At 46.4% G+C, this 19,762-nt stretch overlaps 2 protein-coding genes across 2 annotated transcripts; one reads left to right on the top strand and one right to left on the bottom strand.

Annotated features, from left to right (window-relative positions):
• Positions 1 to 940: 940 nt before the first annotated feature.
• Positions 941 to 16,334, top strand: sestd1 (SEC14 and spectrin domains 1). The gene is made up of 19 exons (XM_079231310.1): positions 941 to 1,028; positions 4,570 to 4,639; positions 4,789 to 4,897; positions 5,766 to 5,856; positions 5,971 to 6,084; positions 9,154 to 9,267; positions 9,351 to 9,445; positions 9,539 to 9,594; positions 10,300 to 10,368; positions 10,894 to 11,051; positions 12,222 to 12,344; positions 12,625 to 12,819; positions 13,110 to 13,224; positions 13,340 to 13,508; positions 13,667 to 13,748; positions 13,845 to 13,967; positions 14,091 to 14,282; positions 14,420 to 14,523; positions 14,861 to 16,334. Exons 2-19 carry the CDS (start codon positions 4,570 to 4,572, stop codon positions 15,150 to 15,152), a joined length of 2,271 nt encoding a protein of 756 aa, XP_079087436.1. The 5' UTR covers positions 941 to 1,028; the 3' UTR covers positions 15,153 to 16,334.
• Positions 16,335 to 16,442: 108 nt separating this feature from the next.
• On the bottom strand, positions 16,443 to 19,094 carry LOC306747783 (dnaJ homolog subfamily C member 15-like). Its single transcript, XM_079230882.1, has 6 exons — positions 18,988 to 19,094; positions 17,607 to 17,658; positions 17,442 to 17,515; positions 17,191 to 17,267; positions 17,003 to 17,073; positions 16,443 to 16,843 (listed from the first exon to the last, which is right to left on the bottom strand). Exons 1-6 carry the CDS (start codon positions 19,090 to 19,092, stop codon positions 16,773 to 16,775), a joined length of 450 nt encoding a protein of 149 aa, XP_079087008.1. The 5' UTR covers positions 19,093 to 19,094; the 3' UTR covers positions 16,443 to 16,772.
• Positions 19,095 to 19,762: the final 668 nt, after the last annotated feature.

Below are 19,762 nucleotides of genomic sequence, written 5' to 3'. Positions count from 1 at the left end.
TATACATTGGTTTATTAAATGGAGACCATGCAACTCACTAAGTTAGCCAGGAGGCTATATTTTATCCGTGGTCCCTAGATATATGTTCCAAAGTCACTCTAAAAACAATAAATGATTGAAATGATCATTATTATTGAGACACTTAGAATATAATTCCTTTATTGCACAGAGTACAACAAAATGAAGTAGCAATCCTGACGGTGCATTTGCACATCATACAGTAATCTATACATAAATAGAAAATATGTAATTGCTGTGAGCTATTGCACCACTGGATATGGCACATTTGCTGAGATGCCGTGGCCCTATATTACAAGTATTAAGTTAATATCCCCCATTTTATTGCTTTGAATGTCTCTTATGAGTCTGTATATTACATGTTTAGTACCTTTTTTTTCTTGTAATATTGATATTATCTTCACTTTTTATTATTCTGCATGCTTACAAATGATCTAAAGGAACATACTAAGGTATATTCTAAGGTAAAATACAAAAAGTCACTAAAATGTTGTAAAACGACACATGCGAGACTAAAATATTAAAATAAATAAAATTAATTAATTCAAGACGATTTTTTTAAACAAATATAAATATGGATAAGACATGTAATATAAAATGGCCATTAGATATGATGCATGCTATTCCGCCCTCCAGCTTCTTCATCGTAAACGTGTTCGTCTGCGGCTCCTCCAGGCTTTTACTTTGAATGTCGCTTTACCGGAAGTCGCACTCCTCGTTTGGGCTTCACTGCGGCTGCGCATAGTCGCGAGCCACACCGCCTGCTCCCTGTGTGCGTCCACTGTTGTTCAAAGCTATCGGAGAGCAAACTGGGATGTGCAATGTTTAATGGAAAACAGATTTAAAATCCGCTGACAAACCAACCGGAGAGGAGAAAGAGGAGGAGGAGGAGGAGAGGAAGAGCAGCAGAAGAGGAGAAGGAGAGACACGGTAGGAGAACGGGAGGAGGACAGGGAGGAGAAGAAGAAGAAAAAATCGGGACAGGATAATGCTGCAGATTTAACTGAAAGGTAAGGAGAGCCGCCCGATCAATACTTATTGTTGATCGATCCCAAAGTTGTCGATACTGCGTGCGGGGTCGCGTGAGGCGAGGCTGCGTTAGAGCCGCAGCCTTCAGCCGCTGAATGTAGGTCATTGTGTCTGTGGGCCGAGCCGAACCGAGCCGAACCAAGCCGAGGAAAACCGAGGCAAACTGAGCCGTGCCGGGCCGTCCTGCCGCTGCAGCCAGGCCGCAGGCAGGCAGGCTGAGGAGGAGGAGGATGAAGATGATGCCCTGCAGCAAGACTGCCTGGTGCTGCAGTAACCAGACTCATGTATTACCACTAACAATACGACTGATGGGTCATAATAACACTTGTATCAAATAATGGAATTGAAGTTCTGCAGAACAATAGTAAATACAAGTAAACATACAAATATTTAAAGCCCCTGAGAACTCTGTCTGGGTTGTAAGTATGTATCTATAACAAATATTATCCATCACTTAAACAGAAACACAAATGGTTAAACTTTGGGGTTGTATTTATTAATAAGTCAACTCCAATATCATATAAACATCAAAGAATGGTCAGAAAAATATCATCGACGTAAACATGAGGGCCATAGACATAACATTACTCCAAAACAAAAGCTGAGATAAAATGATCAGTCTGGGATTGTCGCAAATCCAGTATTTCCATTGTTTCGAAGTTGTGTCAGGACAAGATTTAGAAAACGTTTGTGCCTGAAATGCTCCATACGACCATAGATATGGTATAACATAATATTAATACATTATTTGTATAAGCACATACTATAAGATATATATATATATATATATATATATATATATATATATATATATATAAAGTAAAAGTAGAAACAAATGTAATAAAAGGAGGAGATAATGATCGTTAAATGCATGTACAATATCAAACTGCGTCCCAAATTATAACCAGTGAATGAACTGGACTGAATGGTTATTAATAATAATGATAATCACAGTAGACAATATCAACAATAGTCAAACTGAAATATTTCAAAAGGAATAGTAAATCATTTAAATATATATATATATATATATATATATATATATATATATATATATATATATATATATATATATATATATATATATATATATTTTTTTTTTTTTTCTTGCTTTAAGCTGGATGAGAAGATTGAAAACGCTCTGGAGACGGTTAGCTTAGCATAAAGACTGGACTGGCTCTTTCCAAAGGTAACGAAGTCCACCTAGCAATGTCTAACTCTCAAAACAATGAATAAGACACCAGTATATAAACCAGTATCTATCATTGCATAGTAAAACAATGGAAATTTAAACCAGCAAAGTGTAGCGAGAGAAACAGACATCAAACCAACATCTGTGTTGACAACAATTACGTTTCTTGTATTTACTTTTGCAAAGTCAGGAAAGCAAACTTTAAGTCGACCCTGATGCATAAAAACACGATTCACTTCCACACAGAGAGACGTACAGCTCATTGAACACTGGTATCGGATTGGTTCTCCATGTCGGCTGATACTCAAAGCTCAGGAACCGCTATCGCTATCTGGACTGAAAAAGTCAGATTGGCGGCGTTCCTTCTTTAAACCGGCTGATGAAACGGACGACAACAAAACATCACACGCTGCTGAATGTGAAGCAGAGAATCTGAATCTGTTGGGAGAAATGCCAGCAAAGAGAAAATCCTTCTGGAAAATCCCTGAGCTGTTTCCAAAATACTCATCTCCTACTTTAGTGTGTTTGAGCTGTACAGTGATGGTGACCCAGTAGTCATCTGACCAGTGAGAGACAGGTAGCACACAGCTGTGAGCTCATGTGGACTAGTGTGTGAGCTCATGTGGACTAGTGTGTGAACATGTGGACTAGTGTGTGAGCATGTGGACTAGTGTGTGTGAGCATGTGGACTAGTGTGTGTGAGCATGTGGACTAGTGTGTGAGCATGTGGACTAGTGTGTGAGCATGTGGACTAGTGTGTGAACATGTGGACTAGTGTGTGTGAGCATGTGGACTAGTGTGTGAACATGTGGACTAGTGTGTGAACATGTGGACTAGTGTGTGAGCATGTGGACTAGTGTGTGAGCATGTGGACTAGTGTGTGAGCATGTGGACTAGTGTGTGAGCATGTGGACTAGTGTGTGTGAACATGTGGACTAGTGTGTGAGCATGTGGACTAGTGTGTGAACATGTGGACTAGTGTGTGAACATGTGGACTAGTGTGTGAACATGTGGACTAGTGTGTGAACATGTGGACTAGTGTGTGAGCATGTGGACTAGTGTGTGAGCATGTGGACTAGTGTGTGTGAACATGTGGACTAGTGTGTGAGCACGTGGACTAGTGTGTGTGAGCATGTGGACTAGTGTGTGAGCATGTGGACTAGTGTGTGTGAGCATGTGGACTAGTGTGTGTGAACATGTGGACTAGTGTGTGAGCATGTGGACTAGTGTGTGAGTATGTGGACTAGTGTGTGTGAGCATGTGGACTAGTGTGTGAGCATGTGGACTAGTGTGTGTGAGCATGTGGACTAGTGTGTGTGAACATGTGGACTAGTGTGTGAGCATGTGGACTAGTGTGTGAGTATGTGGACTAGTGTGTGTGAGCATGTGGACTAGTGTGTGAGCACGTGGACTAGTGTTTGAGCAGGTGGACTAGTGTGTGAGCATGTGGACTAGTGTGTGAGCATGTGGACTAGTGTGTGAGCACGTGGACTAGTGTGTGTGAACACGTGGACTAGTGTCTGAGCATGTGGACTAGTGTGTGAACATGTGGACTAGTGTCTGAGCATGTGGACTAGTGTGTGAGCATGTGGACTAGTGTGTGAACATGTGGACTAGTGTGTGAGCATGTGGACTAGTGTGTGAGCATGTGGACTAGTGTGTGTGAGCATGTGGACTAGTGTGTGAGCATGTGGACTAGTGTGTGTGAGCATGTGGACTAGTGTGTGAGCATGTGGACTAGTGTGTGAGCATGTGGACTAGTGTGTGTGAACATGTGGACTAGTGTGTGTGTGAGCATGTGGACTAGTGTGTGTGAGCATGTGGACTAGTGTGTGAACATGTGGACTAGTGTGTGAGAGCATGTGGACTAGTGTGTGAGAGCATGTGGACTAGTGTGTGAGCACGTGGACTAGTGTGTGAGCATGTGGACTAGTGTGTGAACATGTGGACTAGTGTGTGAGCACGTGGACTAGTGTGTGAACATGTGGACTAGTGTGTGAGCATGTGGACTAGTGTGTGAGCACGTGGACTAGTGTGTGAGCATGTGGACTAGTGTGTGAACATGTGGACTAGTGTGTGAGCATGTGGACTAGTGTGTGTGAGCATGTGGACTAGTGTGTGTGTGAGCATGTGGACTAGTGTGTGTGAGCACGTGGACTAGTGTGTCTGAGCATGTGGACTAATGACTAAGATTGTGGACTAGTGTCTGGACTTGTGGACTTACAGGAGGACAAATTGCAGCAACCAAAAAGTGTCTCATTAGGGTCGACTTTAACTGAATACAATGTGAACCCTCCTCCTTTTTAATCGTTGTGTTTGTCTGCCTCCAGATGTCCAACGTTACCGGGGAAGCAACCACCATGCTCCCCATCCTTAAGAAGAAACTGGCCTTTCTGTCAGGTAAAACACACACACACACACACACACACACACACACACACACACACACACACACACAGAGCATGATGCAACATGTCTACATGTGAGGACTCTATAATCTCACTTGACATGCCCTTCGGTCAGTAATCTTCTGACCCGTCTCTCTTCAGGGGGCAAAGACCGGCGCAGTGGTTTGATCCTGACCATCCCGCTCAGCTCCGACCAGACCAGCATGGAGGAGCTCAGCGCCACACTGGACTACCTGCTCAGCATCCCCAGGTATGTTCGGGGTCAACTCGTCCCTGAGTCGCTGCCGGGTCTTTGTATCTCGGCTCCGGGCCCGGGTCTGAACCCAGCATGTTCAGCTGTACTTTCAAGGGGCTTAAAGGATGATTCCGCTTTATTACATCTCACATTGGCCCGAACATCAGACCACCCTGATTATTAGATAAGCCCTCTCTTTCCAACAGCTGCTTGTGAAGATATCAAAACTCTCTCTGGTCCGAAATGAGAGTTCCCATCCGCGAAGACTTTTCTTCCGTGAAAGTGACACATTCAAATAAATGTTTTTTTCAGTCGCACACATCTCGATCATACATTTATTTTCAGTCCAATTTTTGAGCTCCACATCATGACGGTCTCTATAAACAACCTGTTTCTTTTTGGCAGCTTGACGAGTGATTTATCCCTTTTTTTTATTCCGGCAATAAAGATGTCGGCAGATGTCTTCGACTCGTTATCACTTGTCAGGAATTTGTTTCCTCCACAACACGTAACACGCGCTGTTTGACATTCCTGTAGGTCAAAGTGGGCTTCATTAAAAACAAGAAACATCCAGGCTACAATCAACTCATAAGGCAGCACCCTTAGGAGCTGGTGTTACACTATACAATAATGATGTAGCAAATACATCAATGTGGGGTCCAATATGATTAGATCTACTTTTTTTTAAATATTTTAATAATAATATCCAGAACTACGGGCCAATAACATATTTGTAAGTCATATTTTTCTAACTTTGGATACGGTATCGGTTATGACTCGACTTGAGTCCAATGGTTTCATAACTGAAATGACCCCTCCTCTCTCTCTCTCTCTCTCTCTCTCTCTCTCTCTCTCTCTCTCTCTCTCTCTCTCTCTCTCTCAGTAAGAAGTGTAAGGCTCGGGGTTTCACCGTCATCGTGGACGGGCGGAAGTCTCAGTGGAACATCGTGAAGACGGTGGTGCTCATGTTGCAGGTACAATCACGTGTTATGGACCCCCGAGGGTGACATGAATTACTTCATGCCAGTTGTGTGTTTTGAAAAAGCCGAGAGAGAGAAAAGCAACGACTCTAACCGGTGCCGTTTCAGAACGTGATTCCGGCCGAGGTGTCGCTGGTCTGCGTGGTGAAGCCAGATGAATTCTGGGACAAGAAGGTCACGCACTTCTGCTTCTGGAAGGAGAAAGACCGCCTGGGCTTCGAGGTGAGTCTCTCAGCCGCCGCTTCAAAGATGTATTCGCCTTTCCTTCTGTGGGAACTTAACAACCTGTCACATGGGGCTTTCCTGACCTGAACTCTCCTTGTGTGGGTTTTTTTTTACGGACTGAAACGTTTCAGATGTAGTTTGTCATTAAAATAAGCAACACAGGGAGCAAATATGTAATTTTGTAGCCGCGCTAGTGGCACGGCTCTAAAGACGGCAATGTCGGCCCGCTGCTGGTCCACCACTTATGTCTAGATTTAAACATCGCAGCAACTAATGGATGGATGACCATGCTGTTGTTTTTAAGGGCGTATGAGCAAGTAAACTGGTGTGGGACCGACAACAGTGGAAGAAAGTGGTGCTGAAGTTACATTCTTTCACATTCTTTTTGGCTGAATCCAAGTGCGTTCTGGGGACCGGCGAGCCGTCTGTGGCTCAAAGTGGCCGTTGTCGCCTGTTATTAATGTTTCCCACCACGGTTTGGCTCATACATAGTATATATTTAGTGGACGTAGACGTCGCGACGTCACCCATTGGTTCCTGGACTGCCGCTTTGAAGCCTTGAGTTCGGCATTTTCACCGTCGCCATCTTGGATTTTGGCAACCAGTGAATGGAAGTGATCATATTTGGACTGCGGGGGAGCCACTCGGGAACACCGTATACAGTTGTGGTAGCGACCTGTCACTCACCTTGTAGCCCCGCCCTAAGGCATACCCTGCTTTATGGTCTGTTTGACTCTAAATGAGCATCATTTACTAAAAGAACATCATGCTGTATTGAAGAAGACTTGACACTAGAGATTGAGACATAAACTCATGTTTACAATGTTTACTGAGGGAATAAATCAAGAGAGAAGTAGAGTCAATTTCTCATGGACTTCTATACAACCAGAGGCGTCGCCCCCTGGTGGCCATGAGAGAGAATGCACTGAAAGGCACTTCTGCATTGGCGTCACTTTTCAGAACCGGAGGTTGCCGCCTGGTTTGGCAGTGTGTTGATTCCCCACTTCTCAGCCAGTTGTTAAGAAGTATTCTGCTCCACCTTTTGACCCCCACTTCCCCAGACAGTACCGGCTTTCATATCATTCCCTTGTTGTCCCACCACGTCTAAAAGGCCACCGATGTTTACATCCGATCTGAACTAGAAGAACCGGTGTGAAAACCCCGGGTTTCATCCAACTTTAGAGATAACCGCAGAGACAAAGCACCTCTCTGTGTTTTCAGTATTTGCTCTTGTGACGACATTTTGGTCCAAAAGCACGCACACACACACACACACACACACACACACACACACACACACACACACACACACACACACACACACACACACTTGATTTGTGTTGCTTAACTGATATCAAACCAAGAGATAAACTGAGCCAGTTATGATAACCTTGAGCATCATTAACTGGGCTGATTGCTGCCGGAAACCTGAACCAGGGTCGTGTGTGTGTGTGTGTGTGTGTGCGCGTGTGTGTGTGTGTGTGTGTGTGTGTGTGTGTGTGTGTGTGTGTGTGTCTCGTGGTTTTCGGCCAGCCTCCTCCTCTATTACAACAGATGGGTTTACTGATAGAGATCAGTAGTCGCTGTGACCCAAATTTCTGCAGCCGTGTTGGCTCTATGGTTGTTGCCACGGTAACCGGGACACAAGTTGGTGGGTGTGCGGCAACTTGTAAAGTTGCTGCTCGTAATAGACTTTCAGTGCGTTTTCACAGACGCTCCGACATTTAGGAGTCGGCCAGTGAATAGCAACAGTGTAATGTCGGGTGTGTTATTTACATCTGTTGGAGGACTCGTCTTCTTCACCTTGTTTTAAAGTGTGAGCGCACACACACACACACACACACACACACAGCTGCTGGAAGGGAGATTCTGGTGACGCTGTTGAAATGTGACTCATCTAAACTATGGAGAGGTTGTAAATGTCACAGTGGGGTGTGTGTCGTACAGCTGCTCAAGAGTCTGACCTACCGTTTGAATAAACACACACACACACACACACACACACACACACTGAGCAGAGTCCAATTTCTCCGACAGCATCTGCTGCAGCGACAGCAGGAAGAGCGGCTCGCGACCAGCTGTCTGACGGTCCACGTTGGTGTGTAAAGCAAACCGGCCATAAGAGTCGAGTGATGATGTGAAAAGATCAAATGTGCAGGCGGCCACACAAACGTTGCCTCAATGTAAGCTCAACTTACGAGACGGTCTTCTGCAAAAAAAAACCAGTTCAGGAACAGCTCGCAGGCTGCTGATGGACAGTGAGCTCTCTATCTCCAGATTTAGAAGTTGCTCTGGGAGGCTGGAGGAGAAGCACGTCTCGAGATCCATGACCTCTGCTGGATCGGTAGAAAATGCAGTGATCTGTGAGCAGCGCTGGTATGAACAGCTGGTATTTTTATATTTTTTTTTTAATTAAAGGGAACTTTGTTTGTGCGTCCCAGCTGCATGCACACATGTTCCGTTCCTCCCCTCCCTCGCTCTCGTCCGAGGATGCAAGAATACAAACAACTTGCGTGTGTGGAGAAATAATTAAAGGTGCAGCGCGTGCGTTTTGTCGCCATCGAGCGGTTGCGGTGGTCGATTGACGACCGACTGAAACTCCTCCGAGCGAGCAGGCAAACTACGGTGGCTCACGCAAACGTTTAGAAAATCGCAATAAGCCCCCACATGTGGAGCCAGTTGTTTGGTTTTGTCCCTTCTGGGCTCCTGTAGAAACTGTAGAGAAGGGATAGTGGTGATGCAGGAATGAGTCCTGGAAACCTGCAAGTGATTACGCGTTGTTGCAGTTCCGGTTCCCTCCTCTTGAAGTCGCATGGTGGTTTATTTTTTGGAACGCGTTGGCCGGCGAACTCAAGCGGCGGATCCGGTAGTTTCCTTCAGAGCTCTTTTGTGTTTCACAGCCCAGAGAACCCGATGCACAGTGCAAACATGTCTAATCTCCTGAGATGTGTATTTAATAAGAGCCACTCTTAATGTGACTATCTGATCGTAATAATGCTGACCCATCATGCTGTGTTGGCAGTGTGTGGTGAATTGGTGTCTCACTGTGTCTGTGCTTCCCTTCAGGTGATCCTGGTGTCGGCCAATAAGTTGACTCGTTACATTGAACCCTGTCAGCTGACGGACGATTTCGGGGGAAGTCTGGACTACGACCACAACGACTGGCTCAACAAGAGGCTGGTCAGTGTTTTCATAACACGTATTCGACATTTTACACACATTTTTCTTCCCCCGTTCGTTGACGTCCGTTTCATTTGTCGCAGGTTTTCGAGAAGTTCACCAAGGAGTCGACGTCGCTGCTGGACGAGCTGATGATTATCAACGACAGCGACAAGGGCAGCGCGGTGGACAAGGAAAAGTACGGACACACACACACGGACACACACACGGCCACACACTACAGTTAAATGTGTACCAATAGTAAGACTGCGTGTCTCTCTGCCCTCTGCAGATCAGCTGACTGCGCCCTCTTGCCGTCCTTCGACCCTGAGACTGTCCTTCAGACCGGTAAATCTCATCTCCTCTCTTTTTTGCCCCTCTTAGACCAATTGTTTTATTTGAAAGATACTGTCCATCCACTGCAGTGCTACTGGGAACGAGGACGCTGGATTTTTTTCTCCCCGTCGAGATGCTGCAGGGCTGCAGAGATGCTGCAGGGCAGCTGGTTAAATCAGCGTCGATGTAGACCTGCTGCTGGAGGATTTATACTCCATTTGCAAAAAAACAAAACATCATCATCCTCATCATCAGATTTTTGTCTTTCCGACGGTCCTTGAACACAACATGTGTGACAAACGCTTGTGTCAGTAAAAGCAACACACACAAAAAAGCTTATTTAAAAAGACGGCCTGGGGTTCAGAGGTGACTGCAAGGGCTTAACTCTGAGGATGTGAGCGGAGGGGAGGAGGAGGGCTTTGCTGCTCCGTCGGCTGCCACCATGTCCCGGGGCTAAATGGACGCCGGGGCTGGATGAGCGATGGATAAACGATGGACGCGTGGATGAGCCGCGTTCACTGTACTGAGCGGCCTGTGTCTGCGGGGAGGAGAAAGGGGGTCTTTGTCCACGGTGCCACCCTCCTCCCTCTGCAGCATGTACACAAACACTGACGCGGTATTGTTTCAGATGCTTTTTGTAGAACGGGCTTTTAAATCTCACCCATCCCCCCCCCACCCCTCTCTGTCTGTCTTTTCTATCTCTCTGTCTGTCTGCAGGTCATGAGCTGCTGTCGGAGCTGCAGCAGCGGCGTTTCAACGGCACCGAGGGAGGAGGCGGCCCGGGAGGTGAGGAAGCAGCTGTCAGTCATCCAGGTGTCACTGTGTTAGTCAGGTTCCGACGTCTGGAGGGAGGGATGGAGGGAGGTCTGTTGTGTCGTTCGGTGCATGATTTTCTCTCTGAGCTGCGGGCGAGGGTGCTGCGTGGCCTGCTAGAGTCAACCAGCGTCAGTGCTGGACCTGGTGGCATGTCCCTGCAGCCTGGTTTCCAAAAATCTGTTGGAAAGCCTGAGAGTGGAGGCAGCAGATTAAGGTTGACATGTTCAACACAAACACATAAGGCTGCAGTGTCATATTTGACCTTTGTTACGAGACGTAGGAGTGACAGACGTCTAAATCGCTCCAGGAAAGGCGCCTCTTCTCTGACGAGTTAAAATATATATATATATATATATATATATATATACTTTTAATGTCATAAAAAGGAACCACTTTGTACAATCAGACCAGAGATAAGGGGACGTCCCGTACTGTAACCCCCTAACCTCCTGCAGTTCCTCACGCCTGCCCCCTCCTCTGACCTCTGACCTCCAGGTCCAGCCTGGTGTCCCATGGAGGAGGAGCTGCTGGCCCAGCCTCAGGTGATGAAGCTGCTGGACTCGCTCAGGGAGCAGTACACCAGATACCAGGAGCTCTGCAGGCAGCGAAACAAACGCACCCAGCTGGACGAGATCCACGCCAAGGTCATGCAGGTAACACACACACACACACACACACACACACACACACACACACACAGCTGTAGCTCTCTGTCTCCGTCTATAAATCACGTGTCAAAATGCTGTTTTGTTTCACATTTTGGGCCAGAGTCTCGCTTTTTTTAGTTTTTTCAACCTTGGGGATGATTCAAGATTGGGCTTTATTTTTGCAGCGAGACTAAAACATGGCTGAGACATTAATGGTAGGTGGAATTGTTTGTAAAAACCTTTTTAGACGCAGCCCGACTAGCTGTTCCCCCCCCGTGTGTCCACATGTAGTGCCGTATCCACGGCTACAGTCGCCTCCGGAGTCTTTCCCCGATTCTTTTATCATCCAGTCTTTGACCTTTGACCCTCAGCAGCGGTATCAGTGAGCGGCCCTTCTGTAGAAATAGACTCCTCTGTGGTTACTGGGGCTCCTGCAGCCGCAGGGGCTGATGGGTAACACCACTGTCTTGGAGATGAGCCCGGGGTTGCCATGGGAACCAAACCATGTTGGTCGCTAGCCTGGAGGATTTGAGGGGGGGGTTGGGGAGGGGGGGAGGGGGTGGCCTACTTCTGGATCGAACAGTGGATATATGTGCGTGTCTGCTCTTTAAAGCATCCCTGACCTGATAAATACAATTAAATCATGATACCACTGACACACACATCTGGATGATACTGCACTGTGTAGTATGTGGTGCTCCCATTCTGACCTTCCTGTTTTTAAAATGCGTTTCTCGTGTCTCCTCCAACTTAATAACTTTATTACCCAATTAATAAGATTCAGTTATAATTTGATACGGTTTATTTTTGTATTTAATTCCCCATCCCCTACATGCTTCTACTGTTTTGACTTTTTCTATTTCAGTTGGCTTTAATGTGAAATATAAATATATTTGTGGAAAACTATTTCATAATGATTATAATTGTAAACTATTTACGAAAGAATAGATGTGTGGGCAGTGAACCTCTGAGTAAACGATGTGAAGTGGTGGCCGTCGCAGAGAGAGAGGCTGAGCCCCCTGCTGGTCACTCTGCTGCACTGCAGCTCACAGACTCCCCGAGGCTGAAGGAGATCCTCACCACCAACATCACGTCTCCCGGTAGACATTTCTGTCTGTTTTAAAGCAGATCCCTAATTGTGAGTTGTGTGTTCTTTCCCCTTCCTCTTCCTCTCAGGTGGTCACCTGGCTGCAGGGTCCAGGTTCAGAGCTGTTGAAGACTCAGCAGGCCATCGGGGACTCGTCGCGAGCGGCTCAGGCTCTGCAGCAGAAACACGAGGAGATCGAGAGCCAGCACAGTGTAAAGCAACGCATCGGACACACACACACACACACACACACACAATCATGCTACATGAGTGTTTCATGCTACAAGTGTTTCTCGACTCCAGCTTCACATTGGACACACAAATCTAAAGGAGGGTCTCAATCTTCTCAGCAAGAATGCCGATACATTTATTTCCTAACGTGTCAAACTCATCTTGAAAACCCCTTTTTCGTGGCGTTTTTACAGATATTTCCGCTCTGGCTAAATATTATAAACCTTCAACGGGCTCCGTTCTGTGTGTGTCTTTGTGCAGGAGTGGTTCGCGGTGTACGTGGAGTTGAACCAGCAGATCACCGCCTTGCTCAGCGCCGGGGAGGAGGAGGAGGTGGTGGAGCTGAAGGCGCTGCAGCAGCAGCTGAGCGACGTCTGCTACCAGCAGGCGGCTCAGCTGGAGGGCCGGCAGCACGTCCTGCAGGCGGCGCAGGGCTTCCACGGCACCACGCAGGAGGTACGCACACACACGTGCACGCATGCAGACACTCAACCGTACGTGCACGCACACGGTTTGCCGTTTGTGCTGGATGTACAGACTGGAATCTGTGTTGTGTGTGAAAACAAAAACACTTTTTAGTACAGAGGTAGGCTATTTAGCCTAGCTTAGCACAAAGACTGTAGACGGAGGTAAAAAAAAATCACAAACTAAAAGCAGAACTTTCCATGGTTAACTACAGAATGTGGCATGAAACCCAAAGTGCGTGCTACTTGTTCTGAACGAAGTCCGCTCTCTCTGCTCTGCAGTTGTCCCAGCAGCTGGACGGCCTGCTGGGCATGCTCTGTGCTGACGTGGCTCCAGCCGACGGCGCTTCCATTCAACAAAACCTCAAGCTGTTGGAGGAGAAGCTGCAGATTGTCGGTCCGTGCTGCGCGAACGATAAAGCTCGTCCCTCTGACATGCTAATGTTTTTTTTTAAATGTATTCCTTCTATTTGTGTGTCGTCCATCGCGTGTGTCTACGTCTGTCCGTGCAGAGGCAGGGCTCGCCTCTCTGCGCCAGAAGGGCGGGGTGCTGATGGAGCAGATGTGCACCCAGCCGCCGTGGCCCCTGGAGGAGGCGGAGGAGAGTCCGGCTGGGGAGCAGCAGGACAGCGCTCAGCACGTCCAGACCGTGATGGAGGAGATGCAGCTCCGCAAGCAGAGGTAGCCTTCGCCTTCTTCTTCTTCTTCCTCTTCCTCTTCCTCTTATTCTTCCTTTTTAAGGCTCATCAGGGAGCAACTTGGACTTTTTAGATAAATATAGCCGCACGTTACACTATTAGTTAGGATATGTGAATGAAGTGTGTGTGTGTGTGTTGCAGGTGTGAGGACATGGTGGACGTGAGGAGGCTGAAGATGCTACAGATGGTCCAACTGTTCAAATGTGAAGAAGACGCTTTACAGGTAGGACACAAAACAACCTGTAGTCACATTGTACAGTACATTACTTCCTGTATTGAGATAACACATATATATATATATGTGTGTGTGTGTGTTCAGTCAGTAGAGTGGCTCGGCGAGCTGTTAGACGCCCTGTTGAAGACCCACGTCAGACTGGGCGACGACTCTCAGGAGACCACGATCATGTTGGACAAACACAGGAAGTTTGTGGACGTCGCTCAGGTGAGACGCGTCCCCACAACGCGTGGCAATAATACTCCAATAATAAATGTAAAACGGTCACCTCTCAACTAAAATGAAAGTGACAACCGGCTCTCCGTTCGTCTTCGCCTCTTCCCCCCGCAGAGCACGTACGACTACGGCCGCCAGCTGCTGCAGGCGACCGTGGTCCTGTGTCAGTCCCTGCGCTGCACGACGCGCTCGTCCGGAGACACCCTGCCGAGACTCAACCGCGTCTGGAAACAGTTCAGCGTCAGCGGCGAGGAGCGGCAGCAGAGACTGGAGCTGGCCCTGAACTTCCACACCGCCGCCGAGAGGGTGAGCCGGGATGAGAGGGAGACAGACCCCCCCCCCCCACTGTTTTATTTTTATTGTGCAGTCGGGGACCCTGTCGGACGTTGAACGTTACATTTTGCCTTCAGTACATAAAGGTTTGTTTCTTTCCTGTGGTTCAGGTGTTGCAGCAGGAATGTGTGGACCCAGAGTCTCTGGATGAAGTCGACTCTTCTGGGAAAACTCTGCTGGACAGACTGACCTTGCCTGTTATCTTCCCTGATGGGTACGAACACACAAACACACACGCACACACACGCACACACACGCACACACACACTCCCTTGGGTCTGAAACACACAGTGGGAGATTGAGTTCATTCTCTGCTCAGGCAGACATTTTTCCACTATACCTGTAAATGGAAAATTGTTGTTTGCTATTAAAGCTCTGAATACAACATTTAGCACTGTTTTAAACTTTGAATAATTGATTTTTATTCAGCATATTCTTCTAGGATTCTTCTAGCTTCATAACTGAAAACTATTGATTGTAGCTGCTTTCTTTTTTTTTCCGGAGTCCCCAGTGTGATACAAACTCCTAACTCGAACTCCTTGTCGTTTCAGGACCGAGCAGTACTTCGGGAGTCCCAGCGACACGGCGGCGGCGGCGGAGGCCGTCAGGGAGCGTCTCCTGCTGGTGGAGGAGCGACGGCTGCAGCTGCAGGAGGTGGAGCTGCACGATGACGAGGAGGAAGAGGAGGAAGAGGAGGAGGGGAGGGTGCTAAACGGGCAGGAGGCGCGGCTGGACGTGATCGGCGAGGAGCTGAGCGAGAAAGAGGAGCAAGATGAGGAGGAGGAGGAGGAGGAAGGGGGGCAGCAGGATGAAGACTTGGAGAGGACCACGCAGGACTGCTAGTGGGCGTTAACCCGAGCGGCCTTAGAGAAGCTCGTTGACGAAGGGCAGCTGATTAACTTCTACCGAAAAACCTGCGACCGGTTGCTTCCGTCTCCCAGCAGTTTGTTCCTGCCGCTGCTATTTCTCCACATTAAGACTACATTTCCCATCAGCCTCACCGCTCACCCTTCCTGAAAGATGGGGAGACATGTTGGATGTGATCAGCAGAAGCTGTGAGAGCCCTGGAACGGCGGCGCCCTCGTCACCGTTTTCCTGAGTTGTAAAATACTGGAACTATTCATATTTAGTCTTTGGATGCTCTGTTGACGACGGACCAGCTGTAAAAATAATGTTTGGATAAGAATTCTTTGAAAGTATAGCTAAAACCGCCTCCTCTTTCCCAGCATGCCTCTTGTCCGCCTAAGTGGGTGGAGCCTCCACGGTGCTAACATGGTTACCAATGTTTCCGTCCGTGCCTCCTCTCGCCTTTCTCGCTTCCTTTTTATTCCGCCCTGACGGAAGATGAACTCGTTGGCCTGGACAGGCGGAGCCGCAGGATATCAGGTGTGCAGCGGCCAGATGGCCTTCCAGCGCCCTGTACCTCCAGACACGTCAGGTGACGGCCGCAAACCTCTCCGGGCTCAATCGCACGCGCAATTAAACAAAGCAGCTAGTGGAGACAACCACAAGTCCCAAAGAGCACGTCCCACCTTAAACGAGATATGGTTTTACTTCCGCCTCCTCCAACCTGAGGATGTACCCCGGAAAACAGTAACAAACTAAGATGAAAATAATAATATAATACGATATTACATTTAAAGCATGGATTATTGACTATAGATTACTGGAGTGGAAACACGCAGAAAAGGAGAAAAATGTTGATTTATAGCCAAAACTGATTGGATGTTCCCTGAAATGATCTGTGGGACTTGTAGTTGTAACATTAGTGTTTCCACGATGACCTCCTCGCTGTTCTACATAAGCTCGCTGCCTTCATGACGTAGGACTCAGACCTGTGCCGCTTTTCCCTGATCCAGACATCAGAATAGGAGCGATTCCCTTTTCTATTTATTTTCACTTTGTTTTTCCAAACAAAACTTGCCGTGACTGGTTTGTATTTTTTGACCAATAACTGCTGCTGTAAGTGTAACCGCTAAATACTGCGTCTTGCTCTCGTCCAATAATATATACATATGACATCATCCTCCAAATAAAGAAGCTTTTTAAAATTGCTGTCTGAGGTGTGTTTTTGTATTATATGTCTGAAGCTCACTCATTCCAATACAAACGCAACTACTGAACATGTTTTCAAAAGGTTTATTGAAAAAAACGTTTCACCACTTCTAAACATGGAAATATTGTAATGCAATGTCCTGCTCTTTAAATATATTACATCACTACATTTGTGCCCTTTATACAAGCCATTTCTTGTTGCTGTAGAACAGCTACCACTAGAGGGCGCCTCTTCACCCAGCCGGTCCCTTAGTTATAACACCTAAAAGCGTATTCAAAATAAGTATATGAGGGTCAAGTCAATTCAAAGTCACCCTTGGTTGATATACATATTTATACGTTCACAATGTTGACAAATGGATGTGGAGATAAGTATTGTTGCTCAAAAGTGTCCGTTAGCTGTGCAGGTCATCGCCGGTTCTCCTTGTCAAAAAGGTCTTTGGCCTCGTTGATCTTAGCGGCCAGATACGGCGACCCACCTGCGTAGACGGACACAAACACGTCACTCCTTTAACACACCTATTTCAGACTCCTCCCCTTCAGCTGTCTGCATGTTATCATTTTCAAAATCACCGTCTCTAAGTTTTTCCAGCACTGGCACAGCGCTAACTACAGCTGTCTCACTGAGTTTAGCTCACCCTTGTCAGGATGGTTCAGGACCATGATCTTCCGATGGGCGTCGCGTATCTTGGCCTTAGTGCTGACTGGGCTGAGGCAAAACAAAACAAATAATGTGAGCAATCACCCCGTTCTTCTGAGCTCTCAAACTCACACACAGTCTTACAGAGAACATTTAAGAATTATAAACCACAACACATTTCATTACCTGATGCCAAGAACGAGGCTGGCCTCTCGTTTGGTCATCTTCTGCTCAAAACCTCCTTTGTAATATGATGAGAACGCCTGTGGAGAAAAAAGGATTAGAGCTTTGATTCTCAATCACCAGAGTTTATCTCTATATATTCTTTCCTGAGGTATCTCAAGAGTTTCTTTGAACCATCTACAACGTGCACAACAAAAAAAAAGAACAGGAATAAGTCTGGATACTGATGTAGGGGAGGTGAAATAGTCACTCACGGAAGAGGGCATCTTCCTGACGGTTTCAGAGAAGACCTGTCCAAGAGGCTTCCACAGCTGGAATGCATAGCGGCCTGTGGATCAACGCGCATGAGAACAGCTTAAAAACACATTTTCCAAATGTCCCCATGGCAAATTATGGATCTTGTATCAAACTATTCTTACCGGCAAGACCTGCAGCAGCCACACCGAGACCGACCGCGATCAGAGTCCCTCCCTGTCAACCAAACAAAACGTCCATCATTACACCGGGTCAGACGAGTGTCTGCACTGGTACTTGAAGAGGAGAGAGCAGCGGCTCCACAATCACACAAACAACCCCGGCTGACTGATTTGACGGTTAGCCAGCGATCGTTTGTGTGATTGTCTGTGGAAAAGAGAAAAATGCTCCAATAAAACTTAGTAAACGTCAATGAGTACTTAAATTAGCAAGTAAATGGATGAAGTTTCACTGCAATATCACATTGCCTATTTAGGTTTTAATAAATAATTTTTCACAAAGGCTTTTTTTTTTCTGCCATGTCGTACAGCATATTCTCAGGAGCTCTTATCCAGTTCGACCTCTATAATTACTTAATAATGTGCCATACTGAGGCTTCATATTTAGCGACTTACTACTCTTGATTGTGTTACGTCCAAATAAGTTGTACATATTATGTTTTATATCTTGAACGGTTGTGCAGCCCCCGAAAGTACAGTCATGAAGACACCTCAATATTATGAATATTATGAATGATCCCCCCAAAAAAAGCTATTTCTATCCCAGTCAGCTCCTAATGAAGCAAGTAGCTACAGCATACATCCGTCCACAATGGTGTAATGCAGGACGAGCATCCTATGTGCACGCAGCATAACATCTGCACAACATTTGTATATTTGCATATTAAGTACCCTCTACATCAGGGGTGGGCAAACTACGGCCCACCAAGAAATGCCGGGCATCAGGTGTTTACTGTCACATTATTTAATAACCACCTTTTATTTTTTATTTGATTGTGATGCATTTAATGTATCAAACCTAGATTTAAGAATTGAAAAGTCTGCATCACCTGCTGTTCTGCTCCACATTTGCAATGTGTTGCATTAGAGACGAATGTAATTGCATCTTCATTCATAGATTTGTCCCTCATCTCTTACCGTAGTAAGGACATGCTGCAGCTACCTTCCACTTTTACTGTTTGGTAGCCTTTGAAAGTCTAATTAGGTCTGTAAGTATTGTTGTATGTAGCTAGTATTACTGTGAGTACCAAGTTGTCCTAAAATATAAAGTTTATCGAACCACAGTTTAAAGCTAAAAGCCACTAAGTTAGCCAGCGTTAAGAGCGCTTTGGCAGCTCACTTTAGTTAGTTAGCTAGTTAGCTAACGCTAGTTAGTTTGCTCGTTAGTTAATACCAATACACCTGGCGCTACTGCGACAGTCGTGACGTGACGTGCCGTTACGTCAGCGGTCATCGAGGTTACGTCGCACGCACGTTAGCAGGTAGAAACCCGCCTGTTTAGTTGCATGTCCTCCGCAGAGGCCGCAGCGTGAGAGCAGATACTTACCAGCCGTCTGTCAATGTTTGCGTCGCTCCTGGGGCTTTTGAGAGAATACTCCGCGTCTCTCATCGTCTCTCCTCCGTCGACGGACATTCTGCCGGCGTTCGCCATGTTGCCTGTGATGCGAAATGTCAAAGTCACGTGATTCAACCACATCCACATCCGGTTGACGATTTAAAAATAAAACTCAGCGCTAAGCAACTTCCTTTCTGATATCTGGCATCTTTTTGGATCTTCAGAAAGTCAATGCAACCTTATTGAGCGTTTTTAGTCCTCGAGCCAAATGTCTCCCTCTTGCCAATTTGGAGGGTTCCTCGTGGTACATTTGCAGCAATGGCAGCTTTCTATGTGCTGCCACTCCTCTTTCCATCACTACATTGTTAGAATGTGTCCTTATTACCTACACAGAATAATACAGTCATATATTAATGTACATCTTAGACAAACATCTGTCTATCAGTCACATTTTAATGACACATAGGACAACATAATCTGACCTTTGAACATTTTCATCACAAAAATGCTTCGTGGTGGCCATAGCGGTCATTTGACTTTCCGTCATAACCGAATTATGCATTTTACATCTTATCTCCACAACCAAACACGATACCAAAAGGTGATGTCTACCCCTGTGTGTTGGTGGTCAAGGATTACAATTAAATCATATACCCCGTCAAAAACTGTTCAGGTGAGTACTCAATGGTGAATTCATTGAGATTGTGAGATAGGAATCACAGTCTCAGATAACATAGACTAGACTTTATAGTATCGTTTCTGCATG

Source organism: Taurulus bubalis (genome assembly GCF_910589615.1).
Source record: "Taurulus bubalis genome assembly, chromosome: 15".
Lineage (NCBI taxonomy): Eukaryota > Metazoa > Chordata > Actinopteri > Perciformes > Cottidae > Taurulus > Taurulus bubalis.
The sequence above is the reverse complement of the archived record's forward strand: the minus strand, read 5'-3'. Positions and strand labels throughout refer to the sequence as shown.